At 37.9% G+C, this 25,701-nt stretch overlaps 1 protein-coding gene across 7 annotated transcripts in view; it reads right to left on the bottom strand.

The window, feature by feature from the left end:
* Window positions 1-25,701, bottom strand: part of WDR33 (WD repeat domain 33) — a 96,588-nt gene that overhangs the window by 51,739 nt on the left and 19,148 nt on the right. For all 7 annotated transcript variants that reach the window (XR_011502729.1, XM_044769219.2, XM_044769221.2 and 4 more), the window contains 6 exons: window positions 10,192-10,418; window positions 8,367-8,435; window positions 7,413-7,517; window positions 5,087-5,182; window positions 4,759-4,910; window positions 2,956-3,053 (listed from right to left, as the gene is read on the bottom strand). Coding sequence is in view for 6 of the 7 variants with exons in the window: in XM_044769219.2 (XP_044625154.1) it covers window positions 2,956-3,053; window positions 4,759-4,910; window positions 5,087-5,182; window positions 7,413-7,517; window positions 8,367-8,435; window positions 10,192-10,395 (724 nt within the window). In the remaining variant the exon portion in view is untranslated. The remainder of the gene's footprint in view (window positions 1-2,955; window positions 3,054-4,758; window positions 4,911-5,086; window positions 5,183-7,412; window positions 7,518-8,366; window positions 8,436-10,191; window positions 10,419-25,701) is intronic.

The following is a 25,701-nucleotide window of genomic DNA, read 5'->3' as shown; positions in this document are numbered from 1 at the left end:
GACGGTGTCAAGAACACATGACAGCAGTCTCCAGATACTTCAAGGGCTGCCATGCAGAAGGGAGCAAAGACTTAATCTCTCACGGTCCAGAGGGCAGGACAAGTTGTAAGAAGCAGATTTCTGATATAACAAAGAACCTGCTGAAAATTTGAGCTATCTAAAATTGGAAAAGAGAATCATGTGAGGTAGTGAATACTGTAGCACTAAAAATGTTTGTGAGCAGAAGACTTGTTTTCAGGAATGATGCAGAAAAGACTTGAGCAATTTGTAGAGTTAGACTACATGATCACAAACGTCCCCTTCAATGAAAACATTCCTGGATTTTCTGAATACTTAATCCCAAGTGACAGTTTGATGCACAGTACTAACATGCTACAGGAGTATGCTTATCTACCTGATCTTACAGAGTCTATGTGGCCTACAGGAACATCGTCCCTTCATACAGAGCAACTAACATTTTGGAAGGGGGAAGGGTCTATTCCTAATTGTTTGACTTGGCAATCCAACTTTCTCTTACGAATAGAGCTAAACTAAGCTCAATTTTAAAACTTCTAAAATTTAAAAATTTTAAATTTTAAACTAAGCTCAATAAAATTTTATTTTAATAATTTGGCATCACCCCTTGAGACAACTAGAGTTCCATCATCCCCGATCCCCAACCCACAAAGTGAAGGAGAGGAAAACTTGAACAGCATTGGTTTCATTATTTTGTAATCATGTCTCAACTTCAGAAAATTTAAAAAAATGAGGAATGACAGAAAATGGATAACTGGAATCTAATAACTCATCTACTACACCAGATGTCCTATCAGAACTACTACTTGGGTGGTATAATTAACTTGGTTCATATTTGTTATACTCTTCGAGGTACTAGGAAAAAACATCGTGACTATAAAGCAAGTAGAATATTTTTCATAAGGAAGCAAAAAATACAAATAATCTAGAACATAAATCCTAAAAGTGCATGGAGATTCATTATACTCTTGTGCATGTTTGAAATTTCCTCAGTAAAAACTTCAAAAGAGCCCACATAAAAAACAAAAATTCAACTCTCAGTTAACATTGACATAATATTGGTATAATTTTTAAGATAGGAAAGAAAAGGTAATGATTCAGCATCTTCTTAACTTTACCCAAATTCACCTAGACTCAAATCTGAAAATATTTAACTAGTAGTTAATACCTTACATAAACTCTAAATTTCAGAGAAAAGTTCTTAAGCACTATTTAGAAGTAGTTTCATTACCAAAACTGAGTAACACTTCATTGGAACTTTGGATTGAAAAATGTTATCATGTAGCAAGTTTTCTTCTTCTTTTAATCCAAGATGCATAGTGGTCTTATATTAGACTTCACAATTATGCTCCCAGTCCGTTGTAAAATTAATTGTTTTGATACTTTAGAATTGCTTTTACCAAATAAAGTTATTTTGTTTCTTCTGTATTTCTTAGGATTTTCAAAGCCTAGAAAAAGTTATTTATCTTATTTCTGTTTAACACCTAAGACTTCCGTAATAGTGAGGAAAGATGCAGTATTAGTGTAGCATTAGGCTAGGAGTCAAACGCTAAGATTCGAGCCCTGGCTCTCAACTTATTTTACCTTAAACATGTCACTTAAGCCTTCTGGGTCATGGTGCTCATGTATAAAATAACTCAGACTAGATGATTTCAAAGACTCCGTCTAGTTCCAAAGTTCTACAGTATTATGACTTTCACAGTGAGTACACTCCTCCAATGACAGGTTCTATATCCTTATGCTAGCTATCACGATATACTACTGTGGATGAACCCACACAAAATGTGCAAACTCAGGAATGTTTAAACAAATGTGATAGAAACAAAATACTGGCTTGAAATGTGGGTTAAATATCAAGAGTATTTATTTTGTTGTCTGGAAAGCACCGACACTATATGCTGGAAATAAAGCTCTGAAAAGTTGTAAAGTATTCAAACTTCAACCAAGACAACCAACTGACTCTTGAACAGAAAGAAAAATCTCTGAATAGTAATTTCTTAACACCCAATGTCTATGGCACCCATTCTCCCATCCTGCATTTATGTGTCAGAGGAAGATGTTATTTTTATGGCATATTAAAATCAAGACTATGGAGTAGAAGGTACTCTTTGTTAAATCAGTACAGGTTCAATTAAGCACTTGAGAAACTACCTTTCTAGTTAATAATAAACTAATGTGATTTAGGTAGAAGCTTAAATGTTTTTGTTTCAATGTTTGTATTGCATACATAAAACACACAGTTAATTCCCTAACTCTAACACCACTAAATTCACATAAATGGTGTTATTGTACTATTAGTATTTCAACAGCCTCACTTTATGAAGTATAAAACTAAGCTAATCCAAGTGAAAAGATAAATTTCTTTTGTAGGATGGAGTAATTTCATAGGCCTTAGTTTATAATTAGGAAATCAATAACTCAAACAAGGAATCTCTCCAAAATTTAATAACATGTGGGCCATGTAGTACAAATGTGGCATACTAAAAAACCACCTGCTTTCAGAAACAGCAATGTAAGTGCAGCTATTGATACCTCAATTAATTCATACTGTAAGAGGACTGTCAGGAGAATGTGCATTATCCAACTAAAATTATAGCGTCAGTATGCCGGAGAAAGCTGTCCTGGGTACAAGACAGGAAAAGGAACAGAGCCCTCAATGATGCACACAGACAAGCAAGGAACTGAGGGGAAAAGGGAGAAGAAAGGGAACACTTGTATTTAATTTACAGCTTAAAGAATTCAAAGATAATATTAGTAGTAAAAATATACAAAATGATTTTGAACCTGAGAGAGCTCAAGTTTCTTAAAAGAGCTTGACTAAGATGATGTATATGTAAAAAACTGAATGGAGATGTAAGCTGGTATTGTGGTGTTGTGATGATTTAACCACAAACGCCTTCCCTATTTAAATATTCCAATCAGTACTGTTAGTACACGTACCTCGGAGAATTCTTTCCTCATGGCAACGAAGAAAGTCCCAGATTCTAACAGTGCCGTCATCAGAGCATGTAGCAAATTTATTATCCGTGGGTGAGAAACTGTTACATGAAGACACACAGCAGGGGAAAGAAGTCAGCATTTAACAGATTATCTGTGCTTCTCAGACAGGGAAAAACAAAAACACTGTGCTGCGTTATAAACAGGAGAGGGAAGTATCCAACAGTGCAGAAGCCCTTGAAGAAAACGCTGTCAGCTAACAAACGCATCTCACCAAAAGAAGAATTCAACAGAGTAGTTGCTTGAGTTTTCAATCATCAATATTCAGAGAACTTTACGAGTGTATCATTAGTACTAATGATCCCCACACTCCCCACCGTACAGTATTTCCTATCGTACCAACAGAAAACATGGAGCTGATTTAAGTATAGAAAACTAAGTAAATTCTATTTTTGCAACAATATTCCTGTGAACAGTCTTTTAAATCAAATAGGAATACTGCTTAAAAGATTAGCATCAGCTTCTGCCTCAGACTCTTCACAAAATGGTAAGTAGAAAAAATTTAGGCAGGCTATTTAAAGACTGGTTGCCAAACATCCCTACATATGATGTTTCTCATTTATTTAAAAGGTCTGTGAAAACTTTCACACCTTCTTCCCGGCAAGCTATCCCATGAATGAAGCACCTTTTGAGGAAAACCTAAACATAGGGACATTCAGACTGTGTTTAAAGCCAAAGGATCTGCCACAAAGGAGGGAGCCATTTTCCCCTCCCTCTAGTGAAAGACCATCAAGTTTCTCAGCTGACTCTAAGAACTCCCTTGAACTTTTGAATCCCATGACTACGAAAGCACCAACTGTGAAAACTCAATGTATGGGTAGGACACTAAGTCAAAGTCTTTGAAGAAGCATGTTTATCCAACAATTTTTGTTAAGATTCTGAAAGTAGAAACAAGTGACTGCAGTGGATGATGTTTCTATAAAGACCACCTCCTCCCACACGTGGGTGGCACAACCATAAAGAACGCTGCTTAGCTTTATTCTGAGGCTGCAGCAATTCTTCAGGCTTGTTTTTGAAGCTTTTTTCCCCAGTTTAACTAATGTATCTCATTGATATGTAAAAAATATACAACTCACTGAAAATATTTTAAAGTCCAATTATTACACATTTGCATAACTGATGTTGTCAACAGTGAATCAGAAGAAGAGTCCTAGAGTCTTCTTGACAACGGTCTCCTTACAGTTTCAAAGCTTGAGGAACCCATTCATTAATCCATTAATGTTTGCCACATCCAGAGTTACTTGTGAGAGTTTTTAGTCCTACTATACTTTCCTTTTGAAGTCATGGCATAACCAAGCCAACCAGGTCTTCACTTAAGCCTTTTTTTCTTGTATTTTGTGTGAACTCTGAAGGTGTTTTCTGTAGGCTTTAGATTTTATTCAGTTGTATAATTAAAGACTGAATTCTTTATTTGGAATGAAATATTCTTGTCTTACACAGTAGGTAATAAAAAGGAATAACGTATACACATTATTAACCATAAATGAAAAGAGAAAACCAGTGCAAAATGCGGCAGACAATACATCTCTAACATATTGCAAAGGCTGATACCACGACAACACTACTTCAGAAAGGTGCCAGCAAAATGGTGAATGTGAGAAAACAAAGAAAAATATTGTGTTTATAGGGTGCAGAAAGTTTCCCAGAATCTGACAGAGCCCATGCATCTCTGCACCCAGAATACACTCAGAGAATAATTTAACCATGACAATAGGGACTACAGAAAATGGTATATTGTGTATAAACCTGGCCTCTCTAATCGCCTCCTTATGTGCCTGGAACATCTTGACGTTGTTCATGTTCGACTGCCAATATTTCACATATCCTCCGTGGTCTGCTGTCAACATCCACATGTCATTATGTGACCAAGTCATGGCCCTCACTGGACTATCGTGAGCCTGTGAAAACATAAAACATTTGTAAACATTATATAGAAGATGAAAGGCTTTACAAGAGCATGTATTAACTCACGGCCATTTGTCCAATTATAAGTTTAAAATGCCAATAAAATGCCTATATCACAAGTTCTTTACAATACCACAAGATGATGCTACCACCTGATGATTACTATTACCTGTAATATTGTTTCAAAATTGAAAGTGAGTCCATTCCACAAGGTGAACTCTCCACTAGAAGCTCCAGTAACCAACCGTCTTCCTTCTGGAGTCCACTGGGGAAGGAAAAAACACAGGTTATACAAGGTCACAAATCCTCAACCTTAACTAATTTTAAAACACTCAGAAAGTCTTTATTTATAAAAGATCCAATACTCAACATTAAATAGATGACACTGACTTTCACTTAAGTGTAGCTTAGATCTACAAGCAAGTACTTTGGCAGAAAAGAACTTATATTAACACAGTGCAGGGAAAGCTCTAACATTTTATTTTAGCTCATTAACTAAATTAAAAACAGTAAGTGCAGTGACTCCCTGGTTAGGGTATATACACCTAAACACTCTAAAGAGCATTCCAAAACAAAATATGCAAAGACCTCATTTTCCTATGATACATGGCAGACTAACATAAATAAGATGCTCAGTCACCAGAAAAACTCAAAGACTGAATGAAGGATTTGGCTTATTGAAACAGCTAGTGGGCCAACTGAAGCAGAAAAGTTACTGTGTTTTATGAAAAAACAGTGTAAGTACCAATTTAAGGACATCAAGGCTATCAAACTTTTCCTGGCAACTAAATCTAATAAAAAAAACTTTTTAAAGCTCTCCTCCACTCACAGTATCAAGCAGTGACAAGTCTTATCCCGATCTCCTCTTAAAAAAATGTAATACAAGAGTCATGACTAACACTACACCAAAATTTTAATATCACAATTTGCATACTGAAAGGAATCTGCGACATAAGCTTATCAACTCAAAACACAACATACTTTTTCCTTACTTTTTATTTTCAAGTTTCTATGACAGATTATATGCTCATTTTCCTTACAAGATGTAAATATGTGAAATGTCAATATAACAATCCTATTTTTCAAAATAAAAATTGTGAAAGAGTTGAGAAATACAGGTGTGTTTATAGGAACATCAGTATGACATACATAAAATGAAGACTATTTGGTAAATTACACAGATATATATGACAATCCAGCTTTTTACTGCTTACCTGCAGATCATGATTTTTATTATTATGAATAGAATCCTCCTACTTTCCTAGTTTCTGTTATCTGCTATGGATCCCAACCCAGTAAATACTTCAGGCAACCAAACTATAGACATGGGACCCACAGTCTTCACATCTTAACACCTTGTAATTTGGACCATGCCTCTACTATGTGCAAAATTTCTCCTAATACCTTATATTTTGACCCCCAAGTGAGATATTTACCCATCTAACAAGATACAGGATATAGAATGCTCAGATTTTATTTATTTCAAAAAGGTTTTCTGTGTTACGCTAAGAAGATATTAAATTAAGTGCACATCATATTCCTCTACCAAATTCGCAGGCAAACAAAATCATACTACATACTGGTTAGCTCTACTGAGACAAAAGCCATTGAAATAAGCGTTCCCTTCCTGATGTTTCTACTGCTTTAGGCCTCTGAAGCAAACAGGAGGCCTAAGACTGACTGCAACATTTTTATGGCGCTCAAGCCAGCATCTCTCCCAGCCCCTTTTGGTTCTCTCTGCTGTGTCTGCCAGAATGTTTGCCATGACTGTCTTTTCTCTGTTCCACATTTTATTTTCAATTCTTAATTGCTCAACTTTGGCTATTAACTATCCTACATTTCTGGACTCAATATACTGCTAGCCAACAAGTACATTCATACTTAGCAAATCACAAAGAAAAGGATTATACTATTATCTATAGGAATATTAACTGATGCCTGGGACACAGAGCTGGGAAAACTTTATTTCAAATTCCTTCAAATTTTAATGTTTTGAACCATGTCAGTGTACTATTTACTTAAAAATTGTCGTTTAAAAATTCCAGCGAAAACATATTCTGTACCTATTATGTACCTTCACGGAGCTGACAATTATGATCTACCATTGGTCTTCAGCTCTTCTCAGGTGTTTTCCTTCCTAGTAACACCTAAGAGTCTTTATTCACATTGAGATGCTGCTTTCTAAACAGCAGCAAAAGCATTCCTATTCAAGAACAAGTCTGAGACCTGCTGTCATATATATCCAGGGCCAGCTCAGAGGGAACTCTACGGAAATTGGAACATGAAGAAAACAATCCAAAAGTACTATCTTACTAAATGTGGATATACTAGATAAATGATTGGTTATTCCAAAATAAAATTATTAGCACTACACTGATTTTTTTATCCCAGACATATATTTAAAATGTTTAACTTTCTTTGTCCTATTAAGTAAGTATACTTGCAGACTAAACTCAGGCTTAATTTTTCCAAAAATTATACAACAGAATACTTACCCTAACAACAAATACTGGACATTTGACTTTATTTGTCGATGTTCGAACAAATTTCGTTGTTACTGCATTCATAGGATTATTCAACATCCCTATAGGTGGGACCAGCTACAAAAAAAGAAAATTAGGTTTTAAGAGCTCCTGATTATGCAGGGCATAAACCAGGGACATGGCACAGTAACTATTTCAACATTTAAAGACAAATTCAGGACTATGAAGGACTTTCAAACAACTATTATAATAGGTTATAGTCTATATTAATTAAATGAAGAAAACTGAGATACAGGAAAGTTAAATGCCCACTATTGCTAAGCAAACAACAAAATCAAGTACTAGATATCCCTAATTACTTCTCAAAATAACACAATTAAATATGTTCACAATAATCCAAATTTAAAATTAACTTTCCTATTACACAGACCTCGAGGCAGTGCAGTCTTTTGTTGGACACTGCTTTAAGCCTCAAATCAAAAGTTCATCCATCACTAGATTAAAAGGAATGTTTAAATTGAAATAAAAAAATAACTGTTGGGGCCGGCCCAGTGGCACAGCGGTTAAGTTCATATGCTCCACTTTGGCGGCCCGGGTTTCAAACACTGGTTCGGATCCTGGGTCCAGACCTAGCACCACTTGGCACACCATGCTGTGGCAGGTGTCCCACGTACAAAGTACAGGAAGATGCGCACAGATGTTAGCTCAGGGCCAGTCTCCCTCAGCAAAAAGAGGAGGATTTGTGGCAGATGTTAGCTCAGGACTAATCTTCCTCAAAAAACAAATAGTAATAATAACCCATGGTTTACACAGATATGTTATATTATCCCTTTAGGAATGTTTTATTTTAAATTATAAAAATGTAAAAGGAAAAGTCCATGTTTAAATTTGAGATCACATATTTTTAGGTTTAAACGCCAAGCAAAGAGGTTTTTATTAAGCTAGTATGACATATCTTATACTTACATCATTATAGTAACCTGCATCAGGCTGAATTGCTCGCATATCTCTCTGGTCTCTTTGCCATATTCTATTCTGTTAAAAATTTAATAATTAATTAATATATGGTCTAATTATACTCAACTTGAGACCAAAGTAATTACTAACAAAATGTAAGCTTTTATTAAATGAGAAGAAAACAGGATTAAAACTTTTTCATTATGTTCTAAAACACAGATAATAGTGGATATCTTAGAGATTTCCCCTTATCTTACTGACATTGCTTAGACTTTCTCTCCTCTCTTTACACACGTTATCCCTAACCGATCATCCAAGACGCTATTGACCCCAAAACATTCTCACTGACCATACCGCAATAAAAAGGAAAAGGATAAGGGGTAGGCAGACATCCCCACTTCCTTCAAAGTCCTCAGCACAAAACAATTCTGCATATCTTGCCCTTGGTTTTCGTAATTCCTCTCAAACTCTCCTAATCTAGTTTTCCAACTAAAATACCTGGGAACGTCTAAATCTATCTTCACATCTAAATGAATCTTTTTCTCGTATGTGCCTGCAACATACTAACTATGCCCAATATGAAAACAGGTCTTTAAAAACAAGTCTCAAGCAATGAAAAGCAGACAAATTTTCTTTGTAGGATGGAAGAGCGACCAAAACCCAATTAAAATAGAAGGGGCTAGTAATGAAAGCAGGTCACAGAGGCTAATTCCTAGGATAAAACAAGAAAACAAAGACTTCAAAAGGGGAAAAATGTGTGGGGCCAGCCTGGTGGTGCAGCAGTTAAGTTCGCACATTCTGCTTTGGCGGCCCGGGATTCACCAGTTCAGATCCCGGGTGAAGCCACAGCACCACTTGGCCAGCCATGCTGTGGCAGGCGTCTCACATATAAAGTAGAGGAAAATGGGCACGGATGTGAGCTCAGGGCCAGTCTTCTTCAGCAATAAGAAGAGGATTGGCAGATGTTAGCTCAGGGCTAATCTTCCTCAAAAAAAAAAAAAAAGAGAGAGAGAAATGTCGAGCTGACAAGAGGTTTAGGCAGATCCCTACTCTGCCTTTATTCACCATCTCAGAGTTGCTTTCACCCTACAGAACTGCAGTTAGGTTCTGAACCCTCAAGTAAGTAGAGACACTTTTACTTGACTATAAGAGCAACCCACCAAGGGAATGGAGAGTTCATGTTCCAATGCCAATGTCTCTGATACGCAAAGTTGCTATTTTGAGTATGGATATTCTTGTAGAAATATTCCTATGTCAATAGTCTCTTAACATTTTATATACACTGTGGGTTTAACAAGTGTCTTAAGGGGCTGGCCCCGTGGCTGAGTGGTTAAGTTCGCGCGCTCCGCTGCAGGCGGCCCAGTGTTTCGTCAGTTCGAATCCTGGGCGCGGACATGGCACTGCTCATCAGACCACGCTGAGGCAGTGTCCCACATGTCACAACTAGAAGAACCCACAACGAAGAATACACAACTATGTACCGGGGGGCTTTGGGGAGAAAAAGGAAAAAATAAAATCTTTAAAAAAAAAAAAAAAAAAAACAAACAAGTGTCTTAAGGTTGGCATAGGGAGTAAGTATCCCCTTTTGAGATTTGTTGTGAACCTTTAGAACAAAGCCTATTTTTAAATTGGAGTCTAACTTTAATAATTTTTGAGATGATGATTCATGCACACACAGAGCAAAAATAAAAGTACTGGTGATGAGCCTCATCTGAAATTCCACTTCATCCAACTAATTCAAGAAACAGGTATATTCATTACTCTGAATTTTAAAAACTTTCTTCTTTTTAAAAAAACAAAGTTTGCTTATCTAAAACACATTAACTGGACTTACCTCCAAATACTTAATTACAGATGGATTATAGTCTATGGTTTTTCGGTTTACTGCTTTTCTCATTCGTTTTCCATCAAAGGTAAGTTGTTGCATTGCTTGCTGTTGTGCAAAATCAGGTCGCTTATAAAATAGTTGTCGAGGCGCCTGGTGCTGGAACCTTGGCATATGGAAAAAACGAGGAGGAGAACCGATTTCTGTAGCCATGTTGACGCTTTCGTTCTAGGACACTAGGGTAGGGAAAAAGTAGTTTCACTACAAATATCAGCACTGCAACATTGCCTGAAAACATTTTTAAATGAACTTTTTGTACATTTCTCTTCCTTCCTCTCTTATGCATCATTTCTAGCTTTTAGTCAACCTATTTACAAACTGAACTATTAGATTTAATGTCAGAGACCAGTTACACATTTGAAAAACAGCAATTCACAGAATAAGTGCTAACAAGCATTTATTGTAAAATTCAGCCTGGTGGAAGGAAAATCTGCAATTTATTAACAGTTTAGGATGAGTGTGTTGTGTGTTGTGCATGTGGAGGGGTGGGGGAAGAAACCTGATTGTTGACGCTTTTTAAATAAAGTTAAGTTTATCATAAGACCCCATTTTATGCAAGAGTCACTAAAAAATTTTAAAACCAGAGGTTAGTCCTTTTAAGTTTTCTAGGATTAGTGTAGAAAGAGGAATAAACTATCTTATTTTATATAAATGCTAAAAGTATGTATATCTAATTTCAGGCTCAAAATAACGACCACAGAAACTTATTCCTCAGTGTATTTACTTACATATTTATATAGGACACATTAAGTTAACTTCTGAACAGAAAAAAATATTAAGAGCTGACAGCTTTTCAACTTTAATGCTCTCCAATTAAACTTACATTCCAATAATACAAATATGTATGGTTTAAAAACACATTTTTAAGCATATTTTAAAAACCAGACCACGAAAAACACATAAAGGGTGTTGGAAGCATTTCCACAATTTTTTTTGTTTGTTTTAAAAGCAGCAAAGACTGTACCCTCCATTATTTTTTTATATTCTTACATTTGCCTTTCCTCATTCAAGACAATAAATAAAGGATCTGAAAAGAAATTACACTTTCCTCTCGATGAAACTGTTCTTAGTACTACTTCCTTCACCCCTGTCACTTTAGTCTCTCAGGAAGCCATTTCCTAACGGCCACAGGGAGGAGGAGGGAGAGGAAAAGCGAAGGGCCAGGGGAAAGAGAAGTCCTGACTGTCACGGTACCAAAACAATGCGACAGAATAGGAACTTACTATGTGCTATTTCCACTGCTCGGGAGCAATCCCAGAAGGTCTCTGAGAAATGTTAATTTGTAATGAGACAAGAAAGAGTCTGTCTCTCTCAGAGCTGTGTGTGAATTAAATTAGAATGTACAAAATACAGTAAGCATTTGACTCAGTATGATTGAAGGAATTGTTTACTCAGCTATCCCATGAATCCAACTGAATTTCAGCATCCAGATTTCAACTAATGGCCTCAATTCAGATGTCTAGACCAGGAATTTTAAAAAGATACACCTTGGAAAAGTGCATTTTAAAATTACTATTTTTTTTCACTTTTCAATTATCAACTTTCTAATTTTATTAGAATAAAATTATTCTAATAGTCCAGTTTCAAATATTATTGATATCAAATGAGAATAAAGATTTTTACACATATCAAAAGAAGCTTAAAAATTATTCAGCCAAACAAAAAAAGGAATGAAGTATGACACGTTACAACACAGATGAATCTTGAAAACATTATGTAAGTGAAAGAAGCCAGACATAATTAAGGTCACACATCGTATGATTCTACTTATATGAAAAACTCAGAACAGGCTAACACACAGAGACTGAAAGCAGTTTAGTGTTTGCCAGGTGGAAAGGAGGAATGGGGAGTGACACTGACAACAGGGTTTCCGCTGCAGATGATGAAAATGTCTGCAACTGGACAGAGGTGGTAGCTGCACAGCACTGTGAATGTACTAAGTGACACTGAATTGGACACTTTCAAATGGTTAAAACAGTGAAATTTTATGTTATGTGACTTTTACCTCAGCTAAAGAATGGGGAGTTTAATCCACTGAAAGAAAATTTTAGATGGAGGGTAGATGAAACATTAACTGAAAGCTGATGGTGTTGAAACCGGGTGATGTGTATATGGGTACAAAGCACTAACCAAGAGCTAACTCAAGGATTTACTGTACAAATATGAGGAAAATGACTGATTTCAAATGCAAAACAATCACTATGTTTTACTAACATGCTTGAATAATTCATATGTTAAAGGTACAGATGGGAGAAAATATCTTTCCATTTACAAATTTATTGAGTAGAACTTGTTCTGAAAAAAAAGCCCTTTAATTTTTTCCTTAAATGGTCAAGTACTACATGTTTTCCAGAAATAAAGGTCCAACATGAACAAAAAGAAGGGGAAAAGTACCATTACATTCTTTTTTTTTTTTGAGGAAGATTAGCCCTGAGCTAACATCTGCTGCCAATCTTCCTCTTTTTTGCTGAGGAAGACTGGCCCTGAGCTAACATCCATGCCCATCTTCCTCTACTTTATATGTGGGACGCCTACCACAGCATGGCGTGCCAAGCAGTGCAATGTCTGCACCCGGGATCCTAAGTGGCAAACCCCGGGTTACCAAAGCAGAGCGTGTGCACTTAACCACTGCGCCACCAGGCCAGCCCCAGCACCATCACATTCTAACACAAGATCCAGCCCTAAAATAAACCAAAAACAAACCTGCTCACAATACAGTGGCCAGTCTTCACAGATGCCTTATATACTTCAGCTTCACTTCCTGCAAACTACTGTTACTTGCCCAAAGTTAAAACAGAGCCTCCTAGTGGCTGTTATGGGCTACATTTTGTCCCTCCATAAATTTCTCTGTTGAAGCCCTAATCTCCAGTACCTCAGAGTGTGACTGTGTCCAGAGACAGCGCCCTAATCCATAGGATTGGCATCCTCATATGAAGAGGAGATTAGGACACGGACACCTACAAAAGGAAGGTCATGTGAAAACACAGTGAGAAGACAGCCATGTGCAAGCCAAGGAGAGAGGCCTCAGAAGAAACCAACCCTGCTCACACCTTAGTCTCAGACTTCTAACTTTCAAAACTGTGAGAAATAAATTTCTGTTGTTTAAGTTACCCAGTCTGTAGTACTCTGTGATGGCAATCCTGGCAGAGTCAGAGCCAAATACCTGGACCTCCTGCCTATCCCTCAACATGGGTTGCTGAAATAGTTCAGCAATAATGATGTTACAGCTTTCTCTGACTTGAGATGGCAGAAAACTCAATATATGAGGCTGGAAAATCAGTGATCCAGATAGAAAGAACCATCACCCAAATCATGAAAACTATCCTTCAGGCTTCACTCAGGACTCTACTTCAAGGAACTATATATATAACCAGATGCAGAAAAAGAAATAAAGCTTTTTCCTTCATACAAATAATTACTGTGATTTCTACTCACTGCAGTATTTACTTGAACTACATTAACAGAACATCACAATTTAAACTAGAAGTCAGGTTTGTTCCCCAAAGCATATTCATCTCACATATGCGGTGGAGGATGAAAGAGGGAGATAGAGGGGTTGGGGCGGGGGTGGGCAGAGAGAGAGAGAAACTGAGAGAAGACAATTTGCATATGGTTATTAAATACATACTAACAAAAAAAAACAAACTGCTAAGGGAAACTATTCACCTGAAACATTAAATTCATGTCTTTCTCGTACACATAAACCTTCAATGTTTCAAGCAATCAGCACAATTTTATGAAGTGCCTACTGTATATTACACTCTGCACCAGGTATCACATTATCATTCTGATTCACTGAATATCACTTCTAAATTCATGGAACGGATTTCAGACTTGGTGGTGTCTGGTCCCCTTCTCTATTTCTCCCAAATACAAAGACTCCTGAGGTGACAAAAGTTTGCAGCATATCCTTAGCCTTCCAGCTTTCAACTACTCCCTGTGGAGTCGTCTGTGGAACTAAGCAGTATTCCCAGACTTAGTTCTCCAACGTTTGTGTGCACAAGTCCATACCAGCATTATAATTCTGCTTCTTGTCCCAGCTATTTATAATGTTAGCCATATGATATTGCCAAAATTATAGTTGAATGCAGCAAAAAACCATAAATGCTTTTCTTAAAGAAGTCATTACAAATTTCACATTGTAGAATTGTGCTAAACAATAGCTCATTCTATTGAACCTAAACCTCTAATTAAAATAATAAAAACTGTATACACATAAGTGCTAACAAAGCCTCAAAAACTGGAGTAACAATAGTTGAATGAACAGGAAGGGATTCATGAGAGAGGTAAGACAAATTGGAAATTAAACAGAAAGAGTTATTAATATAGGATAATTAGGAGGCACCACCAAAATCACTGAGGCAGTTACTGGTTACTAGCCACGAAGATACACACACTTAGGAATTGTTAAAAGAGCTGAAAAAGCCCTGTGGCATCGGGAAGCATAATGAGAAATGCAATTCACTTCAAGAACTAATCAATGAGCACTAACTACCTGACAGGCATTGAAGACAGACACACACAAACACACACAGTCTGCTCTCAACAGACCGGCAGATTATCAGAACAGAAGAGCTCAAAATGGAAACCACGTGAGAATCTCCTACTCCATTGAGAATCTACTGTTACAGGCAAGAGGGATGTAACAGGATGCTCACGGCACAATTCAACCTTAAGAAGTTTACATTTGGGGTGAGGTGGGAGAAGGTGGGAGGAAAAGACAGTCTGAGGACATAAACGAAATAACACTCTCTCTCATTCACTCAGCACGCCATGGCCAGCATAATCTTCTCCCGAACCAAAAATAATCCACAATAATCTTCCCCAACCAAATGTTTCTGACTCCATTAGAAAAATTTCACCATCGCAGCCAATCTCCAACTATAACAGAGGAGGGAAAGGTACATTTTTTTATAGGAAAATGACCTTGCTAAAACTTGACTAATTCCACTAACTCAATCCAAAAGGAACTGACTAAATGCTTCACACAATTGAATAAAGAGATCCTTAAACTATAATTCAAGAGGGCAGAACTGAGGCTCTGCATCAAAAAACTCTATGACCTGAAGGGTCATAAATTGGCCTCAAGCAGTTTTTGTGTTTTTTTAAGCCAGAAGTCATATCCTACTTACGGTTCCTGAAATCACTGTGGCTGACAATCAGCATTACTTTAATAATAAAAATAGAACATAAAAGATTGAACTGCACATTTTAAGGGAAAGGACTGCTTTTGTGAAACCTGTTTCAGTTGCACATGTGTGTACAATGAATCACAACGTAAAAACGTATCTTCTTCCTAATAATTTGTCAAAAGTGAAAGCAAATGGCATAATGTTAACAAACCATTAGGGGAAAACCAGAGTTTCCTATCTATGCACTCTCCGCTTAAAATCGCTTAATTTCTGCTGCCACTGGGTAGCCAGAGCCAAAGAAGTTCACATATAGCATCTGTCTAGTGTGGGAACTATGTCTAGCTATAGTAGCTATGGCACCAGAATCTGGTCCAATTATCAAATCCAAAAATTCTTACCATGTTGACTACTAATCAGAGCTTCGGATCAACACAAGCAAGCTTGTTTTCCCAAAGTGAAATGCAAGAATTCTAACCAAAAGCAAACTATTAATGCATTAGATGGCTGTGATAGCAAGTACAACTACTATAGGGCTTTGAAAAATAAGAGATTTTAAGATCCCCACTCTCATTAATACAAACCTGGACACCATGGACAGAACCTTAGCCTGGGAACCCCTAAAAGAGATCTGATTCCTTATCTGTCACAGAACTTTGAGAGGATCTACATGAGGGGTAAACAAGGCCAGTAACAACATAATCAACATGTTCTCTTTTTATTCACTGTCCAATCTTTAAGAAACATAAATTCCAAACAAATCAGGAGAAATTATACTGAGACCATCCAGTCTTTTAAAGAATAAACAAGAAGGTAGCTGTTTTTTTTTTTTTAAGATTTCATTTTTCCTTTTTCTCCCCAAAGTCCCCCAGTGCACAGTTGTGTATTTTCAGTTGTGGATCCTTCCAGTTGTGGCATATGGGACGCCACCACAGCGTGGCCTGACAAGCAGTGCCATGTCAACACCCAGGATCCGAACCAGCGAAACCCTGGGCCACTATAGTGGAGCGTGTGAACTTAACCACTCGGCCACGGGGCTGGCCCCCAAAGACAGCTGTCTAAACAAGCAGTTTTTAAAAGTTCACATGGGGGCCATGTTTTGCTATGGACCTAAAACTAAATATGGGCAAAAAAGCCATGCTGTGTGATTTTAGAACACACATGGAGTAGTCATCTTAAAGACAAGCATTTTAAGACTGCTACCCTAAATTTGTTGACTAAATTTCACACTAAAGATCAACTTTATTTAACTCTCAGTGTGGGAGTTTTCCAACTTTTATAGCTTTCAGCCACATATTTAGCTGCATAATCCTTCGTAACTTCGGGTTACACTGTATCCTTAGCTATAAAGTTACTGAAACATTTTAGTGGATATTGCACTGGACCAGTTTAACGCACGTTACTTGGGCTTTTATATTTAGTTTTAGGTCCATAGCAAAACAGAGTGTAAAATACAGAGTTCCCATACACACACACACACACAGGCCCCTCTCCCCCACAACATCCAGCATCAGAGTGGTACATTTGCTAAAATCAGTGTACCAACACTGATACATCATTATCACCCAAAGCCCAAAGCCATTACATGACGGTTCACCCTTTATGTTGTGCACCCTACAGGTTTTGACAAATGTATTCAGATTGGCTTCCCTCACTTAGCAATCTGTATTAAAGGTCCCTCGATGTCTTTTTCATGATTGGATAGTTCATTTCTTTTTAGCACCCAATAACATTCCACTGTCTGGATACATCACTCTCTGTTCTTCCATTCATCTACTGGAGGATAGATATCTTGGTTGTTTCTAAGTTTTGGCAATTATGTGCAGGTTTTTTTTTTTAACAGATTTTCTTTTTTTCCTTTTTCTCCCCAAAGCCCCCCAGTACATAGCTGTATATTCTTTGTTGTGGGTCCTTCTAGTTGTGGCATGTGGTTTGATGAGCAGTGCCATGTCCGCACCCAGGATTCGAACCAACGAAACACTGGGCTGCCTGCAGCGGAGCGCGTGAACTTAACCACTCGGCCACGGGGCCAGCCCCAATGTGCAGGTTTTTGTTATGGACATATTTTCAACTCATTCGGGTAAATACCAAGTAGTGTGATTGCTGGATCCTCTGATAAGAGTATGCCTAGTTTTGTAAGAAAATGACAAACCGCCCAAAGTGGCTGCACCATTTTGCATTCCCACCAGCAGTGAATGAGAGTTCCTGTTGCTCCGTCTCCTCACCGGTGTTTTGTCAGCGTTTTGGATTTTAGACATTCTGATAGGTGTGTAGTGGTACCTCATTGTTTTAATTCCCTAATGATATATGATTTGGCCATCTTTCCATATGCTTATCTGACATCTGTATATCTTCTTTGGTGAGGTGTCTGTTGAGATCTTTTGTCCATTTTTTAATCCAGGTGTTCATTTTCTTATTAAGTTTTAAGAGTTCTCTGTATATTTTAGATAACAGTCCTTTATCAGATATATCCTCTGCAAATATCTTCTTCCAGTCTGAGGCTTGTCCTCTCACACACTTCATTATTTTTAAAGTTACAGGTAATAAAATTCATTTTTGGGTGTACATTTCTAAGTTTTGACAAATGCAGAGAATCATGGAGTAACAACCAAGATACATCACCCCTCTATATTCCTTCATATTGGCCCTGTTATTGATCTCTTACCACTGCCCACTGGAAAACATTGATCTGTTTCCCATCACTGTAGTTTCTATCTTTTCCAGAACGTCATACAAATAGAATCATACACTGTATAGCCTTTTGAGTCTGGCATTTTTCATTTTGCATAGTACTTTTGAAATTCACCAACCTTGTTGTAAGTATCAATAACTCCTTTTTTGAATTGTTGAATTCTATGGATGTACCAGTTGGTTTATCCATTCACCAATTCAGGGACATCTGAATTGTTTGCAGTGCTTGGCAATTTGAACAAAATTGCCATAAACGTTCGTGCATAGTTTTCATGTGAACATAAACTTTCGTTTTTCTTGGATAAATATCTAGGATTGAAACTGCTGAGTCATACGTTTGTTTAACTTTATGGGAAAGCAGCTGCACCATTTTGCATTCCCATCAGCAATGTATGGAAGTTCCAGTGGCTCTCCATCCTCCCTAATACTTGGTACTGTCAGCTACGGGAAGGGAACAGTTGTTTTGCTTCTTAGTCTTTCTAACAGGTGAGTATAGTATCTCATTGTGATTTTAATTTGTATTTCCCTAATGACTAATGATGTAGAGCATCTATTCAGGTGCTTATCTGTCATCCACATATCTTCTCCAGCAAAGCTTCTGTTCAAGTCTTTTGCCCTTTTTTTTTTTAAGATTTTATTTTTTTCCCTTTTCTCCCAAAGCCCCCTGGTACACAGCTGTGTAATTTTAGTTGTGGGTCCTTCTAGATGTGGCATGTGGGATGCCACCACAGCATGGCTTGATGAGCAGTGCCATGTCCATGCCCAGGATTCGAACTGGCGAAACCCTGGGCCGCTGAAGCAGAGGGCGCGAACTTAACCACTTGGCCACGAGGCCGGTCCCCTGACCATTGTTTAATTGGGTTGTTATTTTAACTGAGTTTTGAGAGTTCTTTCTGTAATCTACATACAAAATCTTTGTCAGATATGTGATTTACAAATATTTTCTCTTAGTCCGCTTCTTTTCATTCTCTTCATTCTATCTTTCAAAGAGCCGAAGTTTTTAACTTTAATGAAATCCAATTTATCAATTTATTTTGTGCTTTTAGCCATATCTAAGAAATCTTTAAGCCAAGGTTACAAAGATTTTTCTCCTATGTGCTGTTCTGCCAATTTTACTGTTTTACATTTTACATCTGGATCTACGATTTATTTTGAGTTCCCTTCTACATTAGGTATACGGGATAGGTTGAGAGTCTTTTTCTTCCTCAAATGGTGTCCAATTGTTCCAATACCATATGTAGGAAAAGAGACTTTTTTCTATTGAATTGTCTTTACACCTCTGTCAAAATCAACCGACTATATTTTGTGTGTGTCTACCTCAACATCTTGATTACCATAACTTTACAGAAAGTCTGGAAATCAGCTAAACTTCAGATCAGATTCTCCAACTGCATCGTTCTTTATCAAAAGTGTTTTGGCAATTTGTGTTCCTTTGCCATTCCATTTTGTAAAAGCAGCTTATCATTTGTTATCTACAAAAAATGTTGCTGGGATTCAGATCTGGGTGAACTAATCTGAGGAGAAATTACATTTTAACAATACTGAGTCTTTGAAAACACAAACAGGTAATTCTCCACAATTATTAGGCTTTCTTTGATTTCTTTCATCAGTGTTTCGCAGTTTTCAGCATGAAGATCCTGTACACATTTTGTCAGATTTATACCTCTTTTTTGGTGCTACATTACAAACAGAGGAAGATTGGCAAAGATGTTAGCTCAGCAACAATCTTCCCTCAAGCAAAAAGAGGAAGATTAGCAAGAGACATTTGCTCAGAGCCAATCTTCCTCACCAAAAAAAAAAGAAAGAAAAAAAAGATATAGGACTATTAAGGTTATCTATTTCTTCTTGAGTGAGTTTTGGTAGTTTGTGTCTTTCAAGGAATTTATCAATTTCACTCAAGTCGTCAAATTTTGGAGCACAGAGTTGTTCATGGTATTCCTTTATTATCATTTTAATATATGTAAGATCCGTAATAATAGCCCCTTTTGCATTCCTGATACTGTTAACTTGGGCCCCTCCCTCTTTATCCTCTCCCCACCTCTCTCTTTGAACAGTCTATAATTCCTTCAAGAAAAAATGGGTTCAGCGAAAAATGTGAATTTTTTTTTTTTTTTGAGGAAGATTAGCCCTGAGCTAACCACTTCCAATCCTCCTCTTTTTGCTGAGGAAGACTGGCCTTGAGCTAACAACCATGCCCATCTTCCTCTACTTCATACATGGGACGACTACCACACCATGGATTTTGCCAAGCAGTGCCATGCTCGCACCCGGGATCCAAACCAGTAAACCCCAGGCCACCGAGAAGCGGAACATGCAAACTTAACTGCTGAGCCCCGAGGCCAGCCCGAAATGTGAATATTACCATTAAATAATTTTCACTCAAGAGAACTGCTATACTTCTGTAAGTAGCAAAACTACTTTATACACACTTCCCATTTCATCATACACTATGTATTAGCCTGCTTGGGTTGCAATAACAAACTATAGGCTGAGAGGCTTAAACAACACAAACTTATTCTCTCACAGCTCTGGAGGCTGAAAATCTGAGATCAGGGTGCCAGCACCCTGGGGAAAGAGCGTTTTGGGGAAAGCTCTCTTCCTGACTTGCAGATGGCCACCTTCATGCTATGTCCTCGCATGGTAGAGAGAAAGAGACAGAAAGTTCTCTGGTGTCTCTCCTTATAAGGGCAGTAATCCCATCATGAGGGCCCAACCTTCATGACCTCACCTCAACCTGAATATCTCCCAAAGGCACCGGGTCCAAATCCCATCACATGGGGCGGGGCGGGGGGTCAACATACGAATTTTCAGGGACATGATTCAGTCTCTAACACACTATAATTAACAAAGAAAAAGCGTACTGAAGGGCTGACATTCAGTTAAATTATTTTTACTGCTTCATCACTGACATTCCCAAGTGAAATTCGCTTTTTTCTTTTTAGCACCAGTGTGAGGGGGTAGTAAACATACAATGACTCCTAGTACAGTTTGGGACACTGCCTTGGATCAAGCTAAGGAGCCAGCAGTTTTATCCATTATTGCTTTTATACCACAAGTAGAAATGTCAACACAGTACAAAGGCTTAATAAAATCTTAGCATTATTATGAAAATGCTTCTCACCCCACTTTGAGAACTCACCACTGCCTTACAAAGTTCAAACAACTAACACAGAAAAATTTTTACAAACTGCAAGGTGTATTAGCAATTTAAGGTATTACAAATTATTCAGAAGAGATATAACCAATACTAAAAACGTGACCCGGGGCTGGCCCCGTGGCCGAGTGGTTAAGTTCGTGTGCTCCACTCACTGCAGGCGGCCCAGTGTATTGTTGGTTCAAATCCTGGGCGTGGACATGGCGCTGCTCGTCAAACGATGCTGAGGCAGCGTCCCACATGCCACAACTAGAAGGACCAACAATGAAGAATATACAACTATGTACTGGGGGGCTTTGGGGAGAAAAAGGAAAAAAACTAAAATCTTTAAAAAAAATAAAATAAAATAAAGATAAAATAAAATAAAAACGTGATCCATTCCTAAGCTTTCCAAATTCAGTGATAATCAAGCTATGCCTTCACCTGATTAATATAAACCTTAGAGAGAAATAAAGTTATATGGAACCTAAAAAAGAAAAAATAGGGGTCGACCCAGTGGCACAGCAGTCAAGTGTGCACATTCTGCCTCTCGGCAGCCTGGGTTTCACCGTTCAGATCCCAGGTGTGGACATGACACCGCTTGGCACACCATGCTGTGGTAGGCGTCCCATGTATAAAGTAGAACGAAGATGGGCACGGATGTTAGCTCAGGGCCAGTCTTCCTCAGCGAAAAGAGGAGGATTGGCAGCAGTTAGCTCAGAGCCAATCTTCCTCAAAAGAAATAAGAAAAAATAGTGAAAACTACCTTGGTTGGCTACCTTGGTTGTAATGAAACAAACAAACAAATAAAGCAGGCCAGTGATATGCTATAAACACACTAATGTTCCTATATGCTTACATCACTTACAGAAACTACACGAGAAACATTATCAGTGATAGCCTCCAGGAGAGGGAATTAGATGACTTAGGATATGGATAAGAAAAGATTTTTGTCAACACCTTTTGAATTTTAGACCATCTATATATATTACCTTAAAAAATAAATGAAATGAAATGGGACTTCATCAGACTAAAGAGCTTCTTCAAGGCAAGGGAAAACAGAACTGAAACAAAAAAACAACCCACTAGTTGGGAAAAAATATTTACAAGTTATATATCTGACAAAGGGTTAATCTCCATAATATATAAAGAACTCACACAGCTCAACAACAAAAAAACAAACAACCCGATCAAAAAATGGGCAGGAGACATAAACAGACATTTCTCCAAAGAAGATATACGGATGGCCAACAGACACATGAAAAGATGTTCACCATCACTAATCATCAGGGAAATGCAAATCAAAACTACACCAAGATATCACCTTACACATGTTAGAATGGCAAAAATAACCAAAACAAAAAGTGACAAATGTTGGAGAGGTTGTGGAGAAAAAGGAACCTTCATACACTGCTGGTGGGAATGCAAACTGGTGCAGCCACTATGGAAAACAGTATGGAGATTCCTCAAAAAATTAAAAACAGAAATACCATGCGCTGGCCCTGCGACCGAGTGGTTAAGTTCACACGCTCCACTGCAGGTGGCAAAGTATTTTGTTGGTTCGAATCCTGGGCTCGGACATGGCACTGCTCATCAAACCACGTCCCACATGCCACAGCTAGAAGGACCCACAACGAAGAATATACAACTATGTGCCGGAGCGCTTTGGGGAGAAAAAGGAAAAAAAAATGAAATCTTTAAAAAAAAAAAAAAAAGAAATACCATATGACCCAGCCATCCCACTACTGGGTATCTATCCAAAGAACTTGAAACCGGCAATTCCAAAAGTCCCATGCACCCATATGTTCATCGCAGCATTATTTACAATAGCCAAGATGTGGAAGCAACCTAAGTGCCCATCAACTGATGATTGGATAAAGAAGATATGGGGTGTGTGTGTGTGTGTGTATATACACACACACACACACACACACACACACACACACACAATGGAATACTACTCAGCCATAAAAATCGTCCCATTCACAACATGGATGGACCTTGAGGGTATTATGTTAAGTGAAATAAGCCAGATAGAGAAAGACAATCTCTGTATGACTCCATACATAGGTGGAAGGTAAACACAGAGACAAAGAAAACTGATTGGTGGTTACCAGGGGAAAGGGGGTGTGGGGGGAGGGCACAAACGGTGAAGTGGTGCACCTACAACATGACTAACAATAATGTACAACTGAAATTTCACAAGGTTGTAAACTATCATAATCTTAATAAAAAGTTAAAAAAATAAATGAAATTTGTTTCACAGATAATTTTAATGATTCAGTACATTAAAAATTCAATTTAAAACACTGTGAAACTTCACCCTCTCACTCAAGCTGGGAAATAGAAGCCAGAATTCAGTTTTGTTTTTAAGAAAATACTTTTCCATTCCATCATATGGTATATGTATAATCTTTCTAAAGCAACAGGGGTCCTACTCAATCTCCCTTAATGACCCGATAAGCATTAATTTATAAATACAAAAATAAAAAATCAGTTGCTTATTCTATGTTAGATTAAGTTTTCAACGAAAACACTGGGATAGCTTTTAGCTAGAAGCTCTGTAAGACTGAAAGATAATATGCATGCCATATATACGACAGGTCCCTCCAAACGGAGAATTCAGTCCAATACAATTATTTCTGGAGAACTGCCAATCAGCCTCATCATTACATTATTTAAAATAACCAAACAAATAAGGCATGAGTCTAATATCTACAGTCTATTTGAAACAGTTTTAAGCAAAATTAATTTAAAATGGGAAATACACCTGTCAAAAAAAGTTGTCCTGGGGCTGGCCCCGTGGCCGAGTGGTTAAGTTTGCGCGCTCCGCTGCAGGCGGCCCAGTGTTTCGTTGGTTCGAATCCTGGGTGCGGACATGGCACTGCTCATCAAACCACACTGAGGCAGCGTCCCACATACCACAACTAGAAGGACCCACAACGAAGAATATACAACTATGTACTGGGGGGCTTTGGGGAGAAAAAGGAATAAAATGAAATCTTAAAAAAAAAAAAAAAAAGTTGTCCTTTCACATGTACTGAAGCGATACTTTCTATTCCCAAACTGTAAGCTACTAATAATTTAGAAGCCTCTGGAAATTGCTGGCTATGAGTACAAGGGAAATAAGCTATATAATGAGAATTTTTAATGCCAAAGACTCTGATGGGTTCCATCTCTAGAACAAGATTACACCTGCCAGGCAGACAGAATTACATTTTTTAACCCATGAAAATTAAACAATTTAGTTAGGTCTCTAGAGCTATTCCCCAATTTAAAGGAAAAACGGGAAAGCTAACATAACCACAGCATACACAAAATCTTCCTCACTGTAAGACATTCTAGAAGACAACTGGCTTAGAAACTTCAAAAAGTTAATGAAATGAAATGTAGGAACGAACTATCCTAGATTACGAGACTAAAAAGACATAACTAACCTTGATGTAATCTTGATTAAAAACAAAAAAACGTTAAACAAGAAGTGTTGGCGAGGATGTGGAGGAACGGGAACACTTGTGCACTGTTGGTGAGAATGTAAATTGGTGCAGCCACTGTGGAAAACAGTATGGAGGCTCCCTGAAAATTAAAAATAAAACTATCAAATGATCCAGCAATTTCACTTCTGGGTATTTATCCAAAGAAAATGAAAACACTTTGGGGATCGGCCAGGTGACTGAGTAAAGTCTCACGCTCTGCTGTGGTGGCCCAGGGTTTCAGCAGTTCAGATCCTGGGCACAGACATGGCACCACTCGTCAGCCCATGCTGAGGCAGTGTCCCATGTGCCACAACTAGAAGGACCCACAACTAAAATATACAACTATGTAGTGGGGGGATCTGGGGAGAAAAAGCAGAAATAAAAAAAAAAAGAAGATTGGAAACAGTTGTTAGCTCAGGTACCAATCACTAGGGAAAAAAAATGAAAACACTAACTCAAAAAAATATACACACCTCCGTGTTTGCTACAGTATTATTTTCAATAGCCAAGCTATGGAAACAACCTGTGTCCACTGATGGATGAATGGATGAAGAAAACATGGTGTATGTGTACACACACACACACACACACACACACACACACACAAATTGAATATTATTCAGCCATAAAAAAGAATAAAATCTTGGCATTTGCAATAACATGGATAGCCCTTGAGGGCATTATGCTAAGTGAAATAAGTCAGACAAAGAAAGACAGCTACCATATGATCTCACTTATATGTGGAATCTAAAACAAACAAACAAACAAAATCAAGCTCAGGGGCCAGCCCCGTGGCCAAGTGGGTCGGTTCCTGCGCTCTGCTTTGACAGCCCAGGGTTTTGCCAGTTAGGATCCTGGGCGCAGACATGGCACTGCTCATCAAGCCATGCTGAGGCGGCAGTTCAGATCCTGAGCACAGACCTAGCACTGATCATTAAGCCATGCTGCAGCGGCATCCCACACGCCATAAACAGAAGGACCCACAACTAAAATATACAACTATGTACTGGGGGGCTTTGGGGAGAAAGAA

This window comes from Equus asinus, chromosome 4, assembly GCF_041296235.1.
Source record: "Equus asinus isolate D_3611 breed Donkey chromosome 4, EquAss-T2T_v2, whole genome shotgun sequence".
Classification (NCBI taxonomy): Eukaryota; Metazoa; Chordata; class Mammalia; order Perissodactyla; family Equidae; genus Equus; species Equus asinus.
Note: the sequence above shows the minus strand (reverse complement) of the source record. Positions and strands in the feature narration are given on the sequence as shown.